Source organism: Mixophyes fleayi, chromosome 1 (assembly GCF_038048845.1).
Source record: "Mixophyes fleayi isolate aMixFle1 chromosome 1, aMixFle1.hap1, whole genome shotgun sequence".
Classification (NCBI taxonomy): Eukaryota; Metazoa; Chordata; class Amphibia; order Anura; family Limnodynastidae; genus Mixophyes; species Mixophyes fleayi.
In genome coordinates this window covers 365,364,453-365,383,952 of record NC_134402.1, presented here as the reverse complement: position 1 = coordinate 365,383,952, position 19,500 = coordinate 365,364,453, and the positions used below count along the sequence as shown (strand labels likewise).

General features: G+C 42.3%; 1 protein-coding gene across 2 annotated transcripts in view; it reads right to left on the bottom strand.

Annotated features, from left to right (window-relative positions):
* Positions 1-394, bottom strand: part of SUSD2 (sushi domain containing 2) — a 181,700-nt gene extending 181,306 nt beyond the window's left edge. The window contains exon 1 of one of the 2 annotated variants that reach the window (XM_075178545.1): positions 25-394. In XM_075178545.1, coding sequence (XP_075034646.1) covers positions 25-100 — 76 coding nt within the window. In that variant the 5' untranslated portion in view covers positions 101-394. The remainder of the gene's footprint in view (positions 1-24) is intronic. The other variant, XM_075178544.1, reaches the window with a different exon arrangement.
* Between the last annotated feature and the right edge of the window lie 19,106 nt (positions 395-19,500).

Genomic DNA, 19,500 nt, shown 5'->3' with positions numbered 1-19,500 from the left:
ACATAGACAGTTTAATGGACTTACCTGAGACTTGAGAGGCGCAGGATAAGAGAATGAGGAAACACACAGTAAAGTGCAGTAGTGAAGGCATGTTGTACATCAGATGCCAGCCTGGGACAAGCAAGATGAAGCCTCTGGAGACTCTGATGCAGGCCTGGCAAAAGGGAGAAGGAGACTGACTATCAAACAGCTGTCCCTGACTCACACATTGTAGCAGCCCTAGAGCACAGAATTGTCAGGAGGGGCACACAGAGACTTTCAAACACAGAAGAGGTTCTGTCTGGTCAGACTGGCAGAGAAGCAGTAGCTCAAGTAGTTCAGCCCCAGTCAGTGAAGTGGGAGAGAGCAGACTTTACACATTGAGTCTGCCAGCTCTCTCTGACAGCGTGAGAGAAGTTCCAGGTTTTATACACTGCTGACAGGAAGCAATTCTATAGTACAGAGTATTCACTCACACATGCAGACAAAGCAGAGGTTGGTAAACATCTGCAGAGACCAGGAATTCTACTGGACCTCACTGGATAGGCTTTTTACTAGATAAAATCATTGTCATTTCCCTGATCACAGATAATGTATTATACTATGAAGAACAAAATGTACAAATCTGATACAAAACTATTATAAGTACTAGCATGTATTATTTTACAATGTATTTATACAGATATGTGTTTATTTATGTGTGTGTGTGTGTGTGTGTGTGTGTGTGTGTGTGTGTGTATTTTCAGAACCCAGAGTAAATAGAAGAGAGCTCACAATAAAACGAAAATAGAAATATTTGTATCATCTCTATTTTTTTAAGTATTCAATGTATGTGACTGGTAATTTTAGTGTGGCAGTAAAGTGATCCTTTACTTAATCTCAATAATTGTAACAGCAAAATAGGGGAAAGGGGGGTGGCATGGTGGCACAGAGGTTAGTATTGTTGTCTCAGTGCTGGGGTCATGAACTCCATTCCAAGGCACTATCTGCACATACTCCTTACGTGTCCCCGTGGGCCTCTTCCACCATCCCAGTATCCTCCCACAGTCCAGAACATATTGATAGGTTAATGGGTTTCTGACAAAATTGACCATAATGTGTGAGCATTTGTGTTCTACAGAATTTATGGCTAGATGTATGTATTGAAGTAGAGGGGTGCCATATGTATTTGCTAACCTTTGCCACCTCTGATATGGCAGAGAGTATAGCTGCACAGAGGAGGGGGGGAGTGGCGCTCAAGTCACATGGTAATGATAAGTCTCATTACTGTGCGTTCTGGCTGTAGCGCAGTCCCAACCCCTCCTCAGGACACTCCCTCATGGAGACAGCCACACAAAGCAACAAAGAAGGATTAATATGGAGGAAAGCATGGAAATTGGACACTTTTTCCTTTGTATTTATCTTAGCATATAGACCAGTGACAGGCATCCTGAAACACTTTGGGGCCACATAGGCACCCCTTTAACCTTCAAAAGGGCCGCACTTTATGTTTAATCTCAGTAATACATTAAAACAATACATTCAATCAAAGGAAGAGACACCTATCTGTAACATATAAGCAGGACTTTTATACAAGTGTTACAAGCTATAACCAATCTGACAATAAAGCATGAAGGAGCCGGAGGCCACACGTGAAGGCTCTGAGGTCCGCCTGTGCCCATCACTGCAAGCTCCAATGTAGCAGGGGCTGATGACAAACATACTGGGCCTGATTCATTAGGACACGTATTCTGAGCGCAAGTTGTGCTCCGTGTTTTGATCACGTATCACCGACGTGCTCTCTCAAATTCATTATAGAACGGATATCAAGATACGGAGCAAGATGAATTAGTTTGTAAGCCGTTTGTATTACATAAATCTAAAGAGCACGCTGTGTATTGGTAGCATAGTAAATAAATCAGTTTGGTTAAGATGCGTTGTGTTCAGATGATTTGAGTTGAGTTGATTTTATAATAAATAGCCTTGAGTTTACTTTGCAGGAGAGTTCTTAGGTAACTACAACATTTTGTATATATACTGTAAAACCAAAACCTTAAATAAGATAAATAATGTTGTATTTACCAAAGAACTCTCCTGCAAAGTAACCTAAAAGCTACTTACTGAAAAATTAACTCAACTCAAAACAGCTGAACACAACGCAAATCAGCTGAACTGAACTATTAATCATAACTTCCAATGTATAATAATATACATTTTAAATATTATAAGTAATGTATGTACAAAGAGCTTACTTTGCAGGGGAGATGATTTGGCATAATGTACCATGGTGTTGGTTTTATTTGAATCACACAATGTATTACAGATGACAGACCCTTCATGTAGGTGACCAATAATGTGTGTGCTTATGGCATTACAAATGACACTTCCATTTGTGTCTTTGTTATATTTACATGTTCCTTTGGGACACTACAGGTCCCAGCATGGCCTTGCAGTGATGAAGTGTGCTTGTGCTTGTAGTACTAGTGCTATATAATGGCAGCCTGGCCATCCTGGGACATGTAGTGCACCAGGGACAAAATACTTTCATGTATTATTATTATTATTACCCCATACACGCCACTCAGGGGTTAGGGAAGGGCTGTAGTGCTTTCAGCACAGGGTTGGGTACCACTACGGAAGCGGCAGGGGGAGGGCTACATCTCTCTAGGGAATGCAGCCCAGTACTGACTACTCTGGGGCCGACTGCCATTATGGCAGGGGGACCCTATGCTGCGGGAGGCATGGTAATAGTGAAATTGGGGTCAACCAATGCTGTTTTGCCCAACATTTTTCGCTACTTCCTGCCTTGGCTGCCGGCACTACAGTTGTTTCAGGGGGAGCACCTTTTTGTTTTATTTTGTTTTTGTCAGTAAAAATTTAATGATTTATGGAAATATTGTGACTGAATCTCATATGATGGTAATGACATAATGGCTTTGAGCCAGAGGCAGGTTGGACTGGGGGGCAGGGGGGCAGGGGGGCACCTGTCCCCCAGGCCGGTCCCAAAGTGGGCTACCTTGGGCTGGGTCACCTGCATTTTTTTCCTTTAAAATAGGCTGCTGAGTCGAATTTTGTCCCCCGGGCTAAAATTTACCAGCCCTCCCCTGCTTTGAGACCATAAAGTATATGGAAAGGAAACAATTACCTCATTCATTACAGTAATGGGGATGACGCCAAAATTTAGGGAGGCCTACTACCCTCATCACAAACTTCCTTAGGACTACAAATGTCTGGAAGTAAATATCCAGTAAAAAGGGACACATGTATATTAGATATTAGTTTATATTCAAATATCCCTTCATTATTATACAAATTTATATGAAGACCCTCTTTTCCAGGGCAGGGGTGCGGGAATCCAGGGCAGGGGTGCGGGAATCCAGGGCAGGGGTGCGGGAAATATGGCTGTCTTCTTGAGCTGTAAAAGAAAAAAGGGAAAAAATTTGCAAGCTTAGGTCATTTTGACAATATATAGTACTTCTATGGATATACTTTGTTTGCACATTTGCCGTGCTCAGCAGAGTTCTAAAGTGTTACATAACTTGAAAATCTCTGCAAAGGGTCATGTTATGCTAAACACAGTAGTAGACAGAGGAATAATACTTTTAGGTTGGACATGCAAATATATACTGTACTGTGCAAAAGTTTTAGGCAGGTGTGGAAAAAAATGCTGCAAACTAAGATTGCTTTCAAAAATAGAAGTGTTAATACTTTATTTTTATCAATTAACAAAATGCAAAGTGGATGAACAGAAGAGAAATCGAAATCAAATCAAAATTGGTAAACCAACCTTTGCCTTCAAAACAGCATCAATTCTTCTAGGTACACCTGCACACAGTGTTTGAAGGATCTCGGCAGGGAGGTTGTTCCAAACATCTTGGAGAATTAACCACAGATCTTCAGTGGATGTAGGCTTGCTCAAATCCTTCTGTCTCTTCATTTTAATTCCAGACAGACTCGATGTTGAGATCAGGGTTCTGTGGGAATCATATTATCACTACCAGGACTCCTTGTACTTCTTTACACTGAAGATAGTTCCAAATGACATTGGCTGTATGTTTGGGGTCCTTGTCCTGCTACATAATAAAGTTGGAGCCAATCAGACACCTCCCTGATGGTATTACATGATGGATAAGTACCTGCCAGTATTTCTCAGCAATGAGGACACTATTGATCCTGACCAAATCACCAACTCCATTTGGTGAAATGCAGCCCCAAACTTACAAGAAATCTCCACCATGCTTTATTGTTGCCTGCAGGCACTTATTATTTTACCACTCTCAAGCCCTTCAGCTCAGAACTGGAAAAAACTATAGATGTTCACTGACCCCCGTGTTCTGGTTATGGTTTTGGTTTTTGCAAAACCACCCTTGCGTGTTTTAGTTTTGGATCCAGATTTTTTTTTGAAATCCCTATTTTTATGCTAAACTCACGTAATTTTGCTTTTATTTCCCCTCTACATTATTATTAACCTCAATAACACTAATTTCAAGTCAATTTTGACCATCTCACAGGTCACAATATTATTTTCATACACTTTCAAACAAAGACTGCAGCGACCTGACTGAATGCTAAGCGACAGAGCAATGACTCAAACACACAGCAGTTCATAGCACATCTGGAAAACATTGCCACACAGCAGTGGCAGAAAAGAAAAGTGGTGGAAGATGGAATTGTCCTTGGCTCATGAATCAGTTATGGTTCATATGTACGCTCCTCCCGTTCCTTAAATAACTGTGGTAATTCTACAGCTAATACATGGGGACGAGCGCTGAACCCCCGGGATGCGTGCTTTTATCAGACCCAGACCAATCCGGAATGCCAGACAATGCACAAAGAAGAGCCATTGTGATTCACAGCAAAAAGCAAGTTTATCACTGAGCTTCGAATCAGCCCCAATTCCCACAAAATTATAATATATTTAGGTACCTTTGACGTAAAGTGCAATTTACAAACACTTTGTGCTATATTGATGAAACAGCAGCAAATTGGAAGGTAATACATATACACGAATATTTAGACATCCATGCTTAAATTACTGTGGCTTTACAAATGCTACAAATGGCTACACACATAAGTAGTATCACCGGTTACACTTGGGCTGTTCATGCACACATCTGCAGAAATGCTGAAAGGGGCCTTCTTTATGGGTACACTATCAGAAAGGTCAAGATTACACATGGCACTCGTGGATAGACTCTTCTCAGGGATTTGTGTCATTTCTGAATCTGAACATACATTTTGCTCTAATGCCATACTGTTTTCTTCAGGCTCGGGTTTTACACGCAAAACTATTTGGAATGACAATTAGCAATGGAGCTCTCCTGAATGTCACTGGAGACTTTGAAGAACACTGCTACCCATCCTCTTTCTTTTCTACCTAAGATGCTGCCCAACTGCACTAGAGACTGCCAAGAACCATGCTACCCCTTCGGTGGCCCTCTGTGAAATGACACTGGATCGCCATGGAGGGCGGTACTTATAGAATCCATAACCCGAACGATCCGAGATCCAACGACGTAACAAAGGTGTTTTGCCTCGTTTTTGATTTTGAGGGCGCGCGAAAATACCGAGCCGAGCCGGATCTGCTGAGTTCGGGTGTGTTTGGTTCTCAGGGAACCGAGCCTGAGCATCTCTAGAAAAAACACTGTTAAATACCCATTTTCACACATAGACAAAACACCTCTACACCACTTACAGATGGACTTGACCAATGGATGGACTTGGGTAATATCAATTGTATGGTGGGCCTGATCTATTAAGGAAAGTAAAGGAAAACAATGGAGTAACTTTGCACCTTGGCCAAACCATGTTGCATTTGACGGAAGGTAAATTTTAAATGTGGGGACAGATTTATAGTTGGGGTAGGACATGTTTTAGATCCTCATTCATTATGCACCGGCCCCTGGGGGTGGGTACAAATCATCCAATGTAGCTGTCAAAAACTGCAGCTATGCCTGAGCAAATGTCGCAGCCCTCATGTTTGCAAGTGAATGACTGTCCAACATTCTGCACAGTGATTGGTTCTCAGTGCACGTATAGGCGTAGACGTTACTCGCTGATCTCTTCAATACCGTATGCAAGATGTATGCCTCACCTGTAAATTATTTTCGTTCATTAAACGTATCCAGACAATTAGAGATGTGTCCAGTCCTCTGATAATTATACACCATCATTCACAAATAAATGCACCCGCATTAAATCTCAGTAACACCTGCATGCCCTATATAAGAACATGTGAGATACTCATTCAGCCCTGTCATTTTTTGAAGTCATGAGCTTCAAAGAATTTGACTTCATACATGATCTTCAATATTATTGGTGAGTACAATGGCCTATGTCTTCTTGAGCTGTTATAAACAAAGTGAAAAAATGTAGTTATTGAAACTTAGGTCATTTTGTCAACATATATTACTTCTATGGGTGTACTCTGTATAAAGACTTGCTAGGATCAGCAGAAGTCTAAAGTGTGACATAACTTAAAACTCTTAACACTCTCTGCAAAGGTACATGTTATATATATATATATATATATATATATATATATATATATATAGTGACATAATTTAAGTACAGGTCAGGTTATTGTTCACACTAATTTAAAAATGTTTACAAGCTAGAAAGGAATTTTGTTTTGTAGGAAGGTTCATTGTTTACAACTTTATTTTCCTTGTGGAAAAATCTTTTTCTTTTTTTTGTTTAGCCAAAAAGCCCCAGCACAAACTTTGTTAATATGTATACATGACTTTGGCAATATTTTGAAACAAAATCAGAGAAAAATAAGCCCGCGCTCGGAATATCCCATATTGTATGTGGTACCAGCTGCGTGGCAATATAAATGCCCATATATGTATACAAAACAGAAAGAAAGTTGTCAGCACTTATCCTTTAAACTGCATATCTGTGTGTGTCTAGCAAAATCAAAACATGATGTATTAGTTCATATTTTGGTCAAAAGACTTAAACCTGCATCCCACCTGCATCCCACGTCAAGGGTACCTCATTATATGCAGGTCCTACACTGACCTATATGCTTTAAACACTATTATTTTCTCTGGTTTTGTTTCAAAATATTGTCATAGCAGCTGTCCAACAAGCCTATTTAAGGCACATTTGGGTGTGGCTCACAAGCCAGCCTTTGCTAGATGTAAACCCCTATACCTGGGAGGTGAGTGCATCTGATTTTAACTGCATTTTAATAGTGTTTAAAGCATATAGGTCAGTGTAGGACCTGCATATAATGAGGTACCCTTGACGTGGGATGCAGGCTTAAGTCTTTTGATCAAAATATGAACTAATACTTCATGTTTTCATTTTGCTAGACACACACAGATATGCAGTTTAAAGGATAAGCGCTGACAACTTTCTTTCTGTTTTGTATACATATATGGGCATTTATATTGCCATGCAGCTGGTACCACATACAATATGGGATATTCTGAGGCGCGGGCTTATTGCCAAGCAGCTGGTACCATATATAATGTGGGATATTCCGAGTGCGGGCTTATTTTTCTCTGGTTTTACATCTCACCCCCCAGCCCCATCTGCATCCCCACCAACCACATCTCGCCCCCCAGCCCTGTCTGCATCCTCACCAGCCACATCTCACCCCCAGTCCCCTCTGCATCACCACCAGTCACATCTTGCCACCCCCTTTATGCCTACCTTACAGCCCCCTTTGCCTGTTCCCCAGCACCCTCTGACTAACCCCCAGCCCCCTCTGCTACCCACCAGCAACATCTCTCCCTCTAGCCCGCTATGCCCACACTCCAGCCCCTTTGTCACACCCTCCAGCCCCTTTGTCACACCGTCCAGCCACTTTGGAACACCATCCAGCCACTTCGGAGCACACTCGGTCACTCACTGCTGACCCAATGACCTCTGCTTATTCTACATAGCCTTCCACATCATACGTAAATTGAAGCCAGGTGCAAAAGAAGAGCACACAGCTGTGGAGCAAGCGGAAAAGACAAAGTTGATAATATCTTATTTTATTATGATGTGTGCTTTTAGTTTGTTTTTGTTGTTTTTCTAAATACACTTTGGGCTAGATTTACTAAACTGCGGGTTTGGAAATATGGAGATGTTATAGCCACCAATCAGATTCTAGCTTTCATTTATTTAGTGCATTCTAGAAAATGATAACTAGAATCTGTTTGGTTGCTATAGGCAACATCTCCACTTTTTCAAACCCGCAGTTTAGTAAATATACCCCCTTGTCAAAAAAAACCAAGTATCTGTATTTCATCTAATGGACTTTAAAAAGTGACCTTTATTTAAGATTGTACAAATTACCTACCTTCAACATAGGTGGCTAATACATACTGCCTGTAGCGGGATGCCTCCACCGTTTTAAGAGGAGTAGCATCAGCATCTACCTCCTCCTCACCAGCACCTCGACCTCCACCCCTGGAGCCCCACTCCTTTTTTAAGACTTACTTTCTTTAATGAATCAGCCCCCTAGGTACCTAATTAGTTAGGGCAAGCACAGCATCCTAAAATTGTCCATTAGCACCTAGGCCTAGCCATGTGGCATTGGAGAGGTAACTAACTTTAACATGTGTGTATATATTTTGATTAGAGCATTTCCAAGATCATGTACGTTTGTTAGTTGGGAAACATGATAAACTGGCATTATTCCTGCCACTCTCAGAAAACCACAAAGAACAAACCACCACTTGCATTGTAACGTGCACAATATTACAGCATTTTCACGTTTACCTTTGTCGTTTCCGTGTACACTAAAAAAAATAAAAATGTTGTTAAAAAACATGAAAGCATGCTTAAAAAAATAACTTTAACATATATTTTATATATATATATATATATATATATATATATATATAGTATATCTATGTTGCAAGCCTTGGATAAATATACACCCAAAAAAAACAACAGAATGCCAACCAATGTACTGAAGCATGCGGATTATAACCCCTTTATGTTAGCAGTCAAAGTTGGCTCAGGCATCTGTCAGATTAGACTATAGGGTTTCTTTTTTTTTTTTTTTTTAAACATATTTTATTAGAAGGTTTTTCAAGTCTAACAGCATACAGGTTAGGTTTTAAATCAAACAGTTAGTATACAAAATTATTATGAACCTTGTTTTGATGTAAAACAACAGAGTTGCGGATAGGGGAGAAGTGAAACACAAGAGGGGGAGGAAGAGGGGATAAAGGAGGAAGACTTAGAAAGGAGGTAGAGAAGAAGACCAGGTGCAGGGAGAAAGGGAGGGACAAGAAGGGTTAGCTAGGGACAAGAGAGAGTAGGAAGAATGCCCGGCCTGGCATCTTGGTGATTGTTAGGTGCGTAGTATGTAATTTGTAGCTATATCCATAAAATCAGTTCCTGTTTTAAGAGGTTGTTGTTTGGTCTAGTTCGTAAGTATCAAGCCGGAGTGGCCAGACATTTTGGAATTTGTTGGGCCGCTCATTAATTATGTTTGTAATGTGCTCACAATGGTAAGTCTGCCAGATTCTATTAATAACTTGAGGCAACGTAGGGGATTCACATTGCTTTCAGCTTGCTGTAATTGCGCATTTGGCATAGACTATTGAGTTTCAATGCTGGGGATTCCTGATTGCCTGTAAGAGACTTTGGAACACTTGCAAAAAAAAGGTTACACTGTGAAGGTCTGTGAAGGTCTGTTTTGTGAAATACTTGAAACATTCATGTTCAGTAGGAGTCAGACAGGCATTGGGCTACTTTATTTTTTTATTGTTTCATTGCATGTATTTGTGAAAAAAAATAAAGTCTCATCGAATACATTGGTGCAGATTTTGCTTTTGGTCACTGTACCATAGACACGTTCTGCGTAGGGATGAGCGCACTCGGATTTATGAAATCCGAGCCCACCCGAACGTTGCGGATCCGAGTCGGATCCGAGACAGATCCGGGTATTGGCGCCAAATTCAAAAGTGAAACTGAGGCTCTGACTCATAATCCCGTTGTCGGATCTCGCGATACTCGGATCCTATAAATTCCCCGCTAGTCGCCGCCATCTTCACTCGGGCATTGATCAGGGTAGAGGGAGGGTGTGTTAGGTGGTCCTCTGTGCTGTTTAGTTCTGTGCTGTTTAGTTCTGTGCTGTGCTGTGCTGTGCTGTGCTGTGCTGTGTTCTGCAGTATCAGTCCAGTGGTGCTGTGTGCTGTGCATAGCCGGATTAAGGGGGGGGCACAGGGGGCACGTGCCCCGGGCCCCCCTCTCTCCAAGGGCCCCCCGCTGCCGCATGAACTTTCCTGCTGTCAGTTTATAACTGACAGCAACCGCTCCGGGCCCCCCTCTCTCCGCGGCTTCCCCCCGTCGCCCGTATGACCTAACCTGCCCCTGCTGTCAGTTGCTGTCTGACAGCTCTGGGCATGATTTTTTTTTTTTTGCGGCAGCGGCGGCGGCGGGGGGGGGGGGGGGGTTGGGTGTTTTGCGGGCAGGTTCTGGGCTTCTCCTCGTTGGTGGGGGGAGCGGGGTAGCAAAAAAAAAAAAAAAATTTACTCACCTGATCTCAGCGCCGGCGTCCCTCCTTCCTCTCTGCTCTGTTAATGCTGAATGACAGGCGTGACGTCATCAAGTCACGCCTGTCATTCAGTGAGGAGCAGCGCGGAGAGGAAGCAAGAAGAGAGAAGACAGAAGAGAGGAGAAGAAAAGAAAAGCTAATAGAAAGGTAAGTGAAGAAAGGGAATTAAGCAGAAAGGCACACTATGAGGAAAAAGGAGATGAGAGAGGCACTATGAGGAAAAAGGAGATGAGAGAGGCACTATGAGGAAAAAGGAGATGAGAGAGGCACTATGAGGAAAAAGGAGATGAGAGAGGCACTATGAGGAAAAAGGAGATGAGAGAGGCACTATGAGGAAAAAGGAGATGAGAGAGGCACTATGAGGAAAAAGGAGATGAGAGAGGCACTATGAGAAAAAGGAGATGAGAGAGGCACAGTAAGGAAAAAGGGGAGAGAGGCGCAGTAAGGAAAAGGGGAGAGAGGCGCAGTAAGGAAAAGGGGGAGAGAGGCACAGTAAGGAAAAGGGGGAGAGAGGCACAGTAAGGAAAAGGGGGAGAGAGGCACAGTAAAGAAAAGAGGAGAGAGGCACATTAAGGAAAAGGGGGGGGGAGGCACAGTAAGGAAAAAGGGGGGGCACAGCATGAGAAAAAAAGGGGGAGAGGCACAGATTGAGGAAAAATGGGGAAACAGGTACAGTATGAGGAAAAAGTGTGGGAGAGAGGCACAGTATATAGAAAAAGGGGGGAGAGAGTCACAATAGTGGGGACTATTAATTTAAGATGGGGTAGTTTGGGGGTGAGTTTGGGGAGAATGAGGTCTCTATTAAATGTGCCTATGAATTATTTAATGGCAGTGACAGGTTCGAGAAATAGGTATATTTCTGAAATGCAAATACTATTAATTTATTGCTGGGGCTGTTGTAGGGAGGGAAATAGGTTTATTTATTAAATATGAATACTATTATTTTAATGTTGGGGCTGGAGGAAGGCTTAATTATTAATCATGGGTGGTATTGATTTAACGCCAGGGCTGGCTGTAATTTTCTAAATGTCCCCATTTTTTTCCAAATAGGTCCTCCAACATTCCAGGATCCAGACAAGCCGCAACTAAGGAAACCTGCAGCACAGGTGGTGAAAGTGAGAAGAACAGGTAGGAGAGAGCAGCAGAGTCTGTGAAACGTTGTTATTCTAGTGGGACAATCCTAATTTTTGGTGACCGTTCAATGGTGTATACAACAATGCAGGTCTTTTTGTCTGTAGGAGGGTGCATCAACACATCCATTAGCAATTTTGAATAAATATTGAATAAAATTGTAGTACATTATATATATATATATATATATATATATATATATATATATATATATAATTAGTCAAAATTGGCGTTATGTTATCAATGTTTATTTTTTGTGTTAGTTTTAATGTGCGGTATCATTGCTAGTTTTAATGTGCATTATCAACGGAATTTTTAATATGCGGTATCATTGCTAGTTTTATTGTGTGGTGTCAATACCAATTTTAATGTGGTGTTTTGATGATTGTTTTAATGTACAGTATTTTAGTTTGTGGAAACAATGATTTTTCTTATGCAGACAACCTAGGCGAGCCCTCTGGGAGAGCTATAAGTGTCATACTGTGGGCTGTAGGTGATGTAATGCAGGATGTGTCACTATGCCCTTAATTTTAGATCTTAGGGGCCCCCCTGTCTTAAGTGCCCCGGGCCCCCCAAAGCCTTAATCCAGCTCTGGTGCTGTGCTCTGTCCTTCTGAGGTCAGTGGTGCTGCTGGGTCCTGTGCTGTGTCCTGTTCAGTCCAGTGGTGCTGTGTCCTGTGCTCTGTGCTTCTAAGGGCATAGTTATTTCCCCAATATTCCCCTGTGTTTAAAAAAATAAAAAAAAGTTTTTTTAAAAAATACCAAAAACTACTTTAATATTTTTTAATTACCACAAAATTTGCACAACCAATCCTGCAGTATAAGCCCATTGGTACTGCAATATTACAAAGTTTACACATTCTGCAGTATCAGTCCAGTGGTGCTGTGTCCTGTGCTCTGTCCTGCTGAGTTCCGTAGTGCTGCTGGGTCCTGTGCCGTGTCCTGTTCAGTCCAGTGGTGCTGTGTCCTGTGCTCTGTGCTTCTAAGGGCATAGTTATTTCCCCATTATTCCCAAGTTTTTAAAAAATAAAAAAAAAGTAAAAAAAAATAAAAAATTTAAAAAAAAAAAAAAAATATAATAATTATAACCAAATTTGCAAAACCAATCCAGCATTATAAGTCCATTGGTACTGCAATATTACCAAGTTCACACATTCTGCAGTATCAGTCCAGTGGTGCTGTGTCCTGTGCTCTGTCCTGCTGAGTTCCGTAGTGCTGCTGGGTCCTGTGCCGTGTCCTGTTCAGTCCAGTGGTGCTGTGTCCTGTGCTCTGTGCTTCTAAGGGCATAGTTATTTCCCCACTATTCCCAAGTTTTTTAAAAATAAAAAAAAAGTAAAAAAAAATAAAAAATTTAAAAAAAAAAAAATATATAATAATTATAACCAAATTTGCAAAACCAATCCAGCAGTATAAGTCCATTGGTACTGCAATATTACCAAGTTCACACATTCTGCAGTATCTTGTGCTACATATAATGGAGACCAAAAATTTGGAGGATAAAGTAGGGAAAGATCAAGACCCACTTCCTCCTAATGCTGAAGCTGCTGCCACTAGTCATGACATAGACGATGAAATGCCATCAACGTCGTCTTCCAAGCCCGATGCCCAATCTCGTAGTACCGGGCATGTAAAATCCAAAAAGCCCAAGTTAAGAAAAAGTAGCAAAAAGAGAAACTTAAAATCATCTGAGGAGAAACGTAAAGTTGCCAATATGCCATTTACGACACGGAGTGGCAAGGAACGGCTTAGGCCCTGGCCCGTGTTCATGACTAGTGGTTCAGCTTCACCCACGGATCTTAGCCCTCCTCCTCCTCCCCCCCCCTACAAAAAATTGAAGAGAGTTATGCTGTCAGCAACAAAACAGCAAACAACTCTGCCTTCTAAAGAGAAATTATCACAAATCCCCAAGGCGAGTCCAAGGGTGTTGGTGGTTGTCAAGCCTGACCTTCCCATCACTGTACGGGAAGAGGTGGCTCGGGAGGAGGCTATTGATGATGTAGCTGGCGCTGTGGAGGAACTTGATGATGAGGATGGTGATGTGGTTATTGTAAATGAGGCACCAGGGGGGGAAACAGCTGATGTCCATGGGATGAAAAAGCCCATCGTCATGCCTGGTCAGAAGACCAAAAAATGCACCTCTTCGGTCTGGAGTTATTTTTATCCAAATCCAGACAACCAATGTATGGCAATATGTAGCTTATGTAAAGCCCAAATAAGCAGGGGTAAGGATCTTGCCCACCTAGGAACATCCTCCCTTATACGTCACCTGAATAACCTTCATAGTTCAGTGGTTAGTTCAGGAACTGGGGCTAGGACCCTCATCGGTACAGGGACACCTAAATCCCGTGGTCCAGTTGGATACACACCAGCAACACCCTCCTCGTCAACTTCCTCCACAATCTCCATCAGATTCAGTCCTGCAGCCCAAGTCAGCAGCCAGACTGAGTCCTCCTCAATACGGGATTCATCCGAGGAATCCTGCAGCGGTACGCCTACTACTGCCACTGCTGCTGTTGCTGCTGTTAGTCGGTCATCTTCCCAGAGGGGAAGTCGTAAGACCGCTAAGTCTTTCACAAAACAATTGACCGTCCAACAGTCGTTTGCCATGACCACCAAATACGATAGTAGTCACCCTATTGCAAAGCGTATAACTGCGGCTGTAACTGCAATGTTGGTGTTAGACGTGCGCCCGGTGTCCGCCATCAGTGGAGTGGGATTTAGAGGGTTGATGGAGGTATTGTGTCCCCGGTACCAAATCCCCTCGAGATTCCACTTCACTAGGCAGGCGATACCAAAAATGTACAGAGAAGTACGATCAAGTGTCCTCAGTGCTCTTAAAAATGCGGTTGTACCCACTGTCCACTTAACCACAGGCATGTGGACAAGTGGTTCTGGGCAAACGAAGGACTATATGACTGTGACAGCCCACTGGGTAGATGCATCCCCTTCCGCAGCAACAGCAACAGCTGCATCAGTAGCAGCATCTACAAAATGGCTGCTCATGCAAAGGCAGGCAACATTGTGCATTACAGGCTTTAATAAGAGGCACAACGCTGACAACATATTAGAGAAAATGAGGGAAATTATCTCCCAGTGGCTTACCCCACTTAGACTCTCATGGGGATTTGTGGTGTCAGACAATGCCAGTAACATTGTGCGGGCATTAAATATGGGCAATTTCCAGCACGTCCCATGTTTTGCCCACACCATTAATTTGGTGGTGCAGCATTACCTCAAGAGTGACAGGGGTGTGCAGGAGATGCTTGCGGTGGCGCGCAAAATTGCTGGACACTTTCGGCATTCAGCCAGTGCCTACCGCAGACTAGAGGCACATCAAAAAAGCATGAACCTGCCCTGCCATCACCTCAAACAAGAGGTTGTGACGCGCTGGAACTCCACCCTCTATATGCTGCAGAGGATGGAGGAGCAGCAAAAGGCCACTCAGGCCTACACAGCCACCTACGACATAGGCAAAGGAGTGGGGATGCGCCTCAGTCAAGCGCAGTGGAGACTGATTTCCGTGTTGTGCAAGGTTCTGCAGCCATTTGAACTTGCCACACGAGAAGTCAGTTCCGACACTGCCAGCTTGAGTCAGGTCATTCCCCTGATCAGGCTGTTGCAGAAGCAGCTGGAGAAAGTGAGGGAGGAGCTGGTAAGCCATTGCGATTACACCAAGCATGTAGCTCTTGTGGATGTAGCCCTTCGTACGCTTTGCCAGGATCCGAGGGTGGTCACTCTTTTAAAGTCAGAGGAATACATTCTGGCCACCGTGCTCGATCCTCGGTTTAAAGCGTATGTTGTGTCTCTGTTTCCGGCGGACACAAGTCTACAGCGGTGCAAAGACCTGCTGGTCAGGAGATTGTCCTCTGAAGAGGACCGTGACATGCCAACAGCTCCACCCTCATTTTCTTCCACATCTATGGCTGCGAGGAAAAAGCTCAGTTTTCCCAAAAGAGGCACTGGCGGGGATGCTGATAACATCTGGTCCGGACTGAAGGACCTGCCAACCATTGCAGACATGTCTACTCTCGCTGCATTGGATGCTGTCACAATAGAAAAAATTGTGGATGATTACTTTGCTGACACCATCCAAGTAGACATGTCAGACAGTCCATATTGTTACTGGCAGGAAAAAAAGGCAGTTTGGAAGCCCCTGTACAAACTGGCTCTATTTTACCTGAGTTGTCCCCCCTCCAGTGTGTACTCGGAAAGAGTTTTTAGTGCAGCGGGGAACCTGGTCAGTGAGCGGCGAAGGAGGTTGCTTCCTCACAACGTTGAAAAAATGATGTTTATAAAAATGAATAATCAATTCCTCAATGAAGTACAGCACTGCCCTCCAGATACTACAGAGGGACCTGTGGTTGTGGAGTCCAGCGGGGACGAATTGATAATGTGTGATGAGGAGGAAGTACACACTGTAGGGGGAGAGGAATCAGAGGTTGAGGATGAGGATGACATCTTGCCTCAGTAGAGCCTGTTTAGTCTGTACAGGGAGAGATGAATAGCTTTTTTAGTGTGGGGGCCCAAACAAACCAATCATTTCAGCCAAAGTTGTTTGGTAGGCCCTGTCGCTGAAATGATTGGTTTGTTAAAGTGTGCATGTCCTATTTCAACAACATAAGGGTGGGTGTGAGGGCCCAAGGACAATTCCATCTTGGAACTTTTTTTTTTGCATTATATGACCAAGCAACAGTCGTTTGCCATGTTCAAAAAGTAAAACCAAATGTAAAAAAATTCAAGAAATTAAACCAAAAGTAAAATGCCGTGTCATAATTTAAAACAAGAGGTATTGACGTGCTCTAAAACTACTGTATTGTTGTTTATATTTTATAAACACTACACTTGAAAGCTTGAGTCTTTCAATAGAAAAGTAACTGTCCATTGCACGAATATTTGCAACAGGGACAATTTTAGGGTTAAGAAAGTCAACTAATAATAACACTTCGACGCTGTGTGTCTTTATAAACACTACACTTGGAAGTTGGAGGAGGTATTGTGGCCCCGGCACCAAATTTACTACCGGGGCCACTCCACTGTGCAGTCCATATTTAGGTGTATCAGATATTAAACAACGGTGACAGTTGATGCCCAATTTTTTAATTATATTGTGGCCTCGGTACCAAATTGTGTACCGGGGCCACCCCACTACGCAGTCCAGATACTTGTTTGGTGGAATTCAGACCAGTTGAGAGTTTTATTATTATATTGTGTGGACCACTCTATCTATACCACACTACAACTCTATACCACTCTATTTCCTACTTTAATTCTATTTCATACTTTAATTCTATTTCCTACTTTAATTCTATTACTAATTAATTACCATAAAGAGGAACAAAATAAACCAATTTTACCAAAAGTATAATATGACTTAGACTTACAAACACTACACTTTAAAGATCGTGCCTTTAAATGAAAAAGTCAGTCTTCATTGCACGACTATGTGCAACAGGGACATTTTTTTGGGTTTACAAAGTCAAACAATAACACTTCGACCCTGTCTGTCTGGGGTCTCTCAATGACGAATTGTCTGTACCATGTTTGGAGGAGGTATTGTGGCCCCGGTATCAAATTGGGTACCGGGGCCACCCCACTATGCAGTCCAGATACTTGTTTGGTGGAATTCAGACACGTGGAGGGTTTTTTAATTATATTGTGGCCTCGGTAACAAATTGTGTACCGGGGCCACCCCACTACGCAGTCCAGATACTTGTTTGGTGGAATTCAGACCAGTTGAGGGTTTTATTATTATATTGTGTGGACCACTCTATCTATACCACACTACAACTCTATACCACTCTATTTCCTACTTTAATTCTATTTCATACTTTAATTCTATTTCCTACTTTAATTCTATTACTAATTAATTACCATAAAGAGGAACAAAATAAACCAATTTTACCAAAAGTATAATATGACTTAGACTTACAAACACTACACTTTAAAGATCGTGCCTTTAAATGAAAAAGTCAGTCTTCATTGCACGACTATGTGCAACAGGGACATTTTTTTGGGTTTACAAAGTCAAACAATAACACTTCGACCCTGTCTGTCTGGGGTCTCTCAATGACGAATTGTCTGTACCATGTTTGGAGGAGGTATTGTGGCCCCGGTATCAAATTGGGTACCGGGGCCACCCCACTATGCAGTCCAGATACTTGTTTGGTGGAATTCAGACACGTGGAGGGTTTTTTAATTATATTGTGGCCTCGGTACCAAATTGTGTACCGGGGCCACCACACTACGCAGTCAAGATAGATAGATGCGTATTGCGTATCATAGATAAAGTACATTCAGTGGTGTGGGGCAAATTGAAAAATATTCAAAATGCACTGACATTATCAAAAACAAGAGGTTGTCACACGCTAAAACTCCAACATGTATATGATGGAGAGGATGGAGGAGCAGCCGTATGTGTAGTGTAATGCAGATCTGTTGAAGGTTTTTTATATATTTTATTGTGGTGCCCAGTGCCCACTCCTCTACGCAGTCCAGGTACAATTATTGGTGCGAATCATAAAAGTTCAGGGTTTTTAAGATATTGTGGTGACCCACTCCTCTACGCAGTCCAGGTACAATTATTGGTGCGAATCATAAAAGTTCAGGGTTTTTAATATATTGTGGTGACCCACTCCTCTACGCAGTCCAGGTACAATTATTGGTGCGAATCATAAAAGTTCAGGGTTTTTAAGATATTGTGGTGACCCACTCCTCTACGCAGTCCAGGTACAATTATTGGTGCGAATCATAAAAGTTCAGGGTTTTTAAAATATTGTGGTGACCCACTCCTCTACGCAGTCCAGGTACAATTATTGGTGCGAATCATAAAAGTTCAGGGTTTTTAAGATATTGTGGTGACCCACTCCTCTACGCAGTCCAGGTACAATTATTGGTGCGAATCATAAAAGTTCAGGGTTTTTAAGATATTGTGGTGACCCACTCCTCTACGCAGTCCAGGTACAATTATTGGTGCGAATCATAAAAGTTCAGGGTTTTTAAGATATTGTGGTGACCCACTCCTCTACGCAGTCCAGGTACAATTATTGGTGCGAATCATACAAGTTCAGGGTTTTTAATATATTGTGGTGACCCACTCCTCTACGCAGTCCAGGTACATTTATTGGTGCGATTCATAAAAGTTCAGTGTTTTTAATATATATTGTGGTGACCCACTCCTCTACGCAGTCCAGGTACATTTATTGGTGCGAATCATACAAGTTGATGGTTTTCTTATTATATATATTGTGGTGACCCACTCCTCTACGCAGTCCAGGTACATTTATTGGTGCGAATCATAAAAGTTCAGGGTTTTTAAGATATTGTGGTGACCCACTCCTCTACGCAGTCCAGGTACAATTATTGGTGCGAATCATAAAAGTTCAGGGTTTTTAATATATTGTGGTGACCCACTCCTCTACGCAGTCCAGGTACAATTATTGGTGCGAATCATAAAAGTTCAGGGTTTTTAAGATATTGTGGTGACCCACTCCTCTACGCAGTCCAGGTACATTTATTGGTGCGAATCATAAAAGTTCAGGGTTTATAATATATTGTGGTGACCCACTCCTCTACGCAGTCCAGAAAGATACCTTGTTGCAACGTTTTGGACTAATAACTATATTGTGAGGTGTTCAGAATACACTGTAAATTAGTGGAAATGCTTGTTATTGAATGTTATTGAGGTTAATAATAGCCTAGGAGTGAAAATAAGCCCAAAAACTTGATTTTTAAACTTTTTATGTTTTTTTCAAAAAAAATCCGAATCCAATACCTTAAATCCGAACCGAGACCTTTCGTCAAGTGTTTTGCGAGACAAATCCGAACCTCAAAAATAACGAAAATCCGGATCCAAAACACAAAACACGAGACCTCAAAAGTCGCCGGTGCACATCCCTAGTTCTGCGT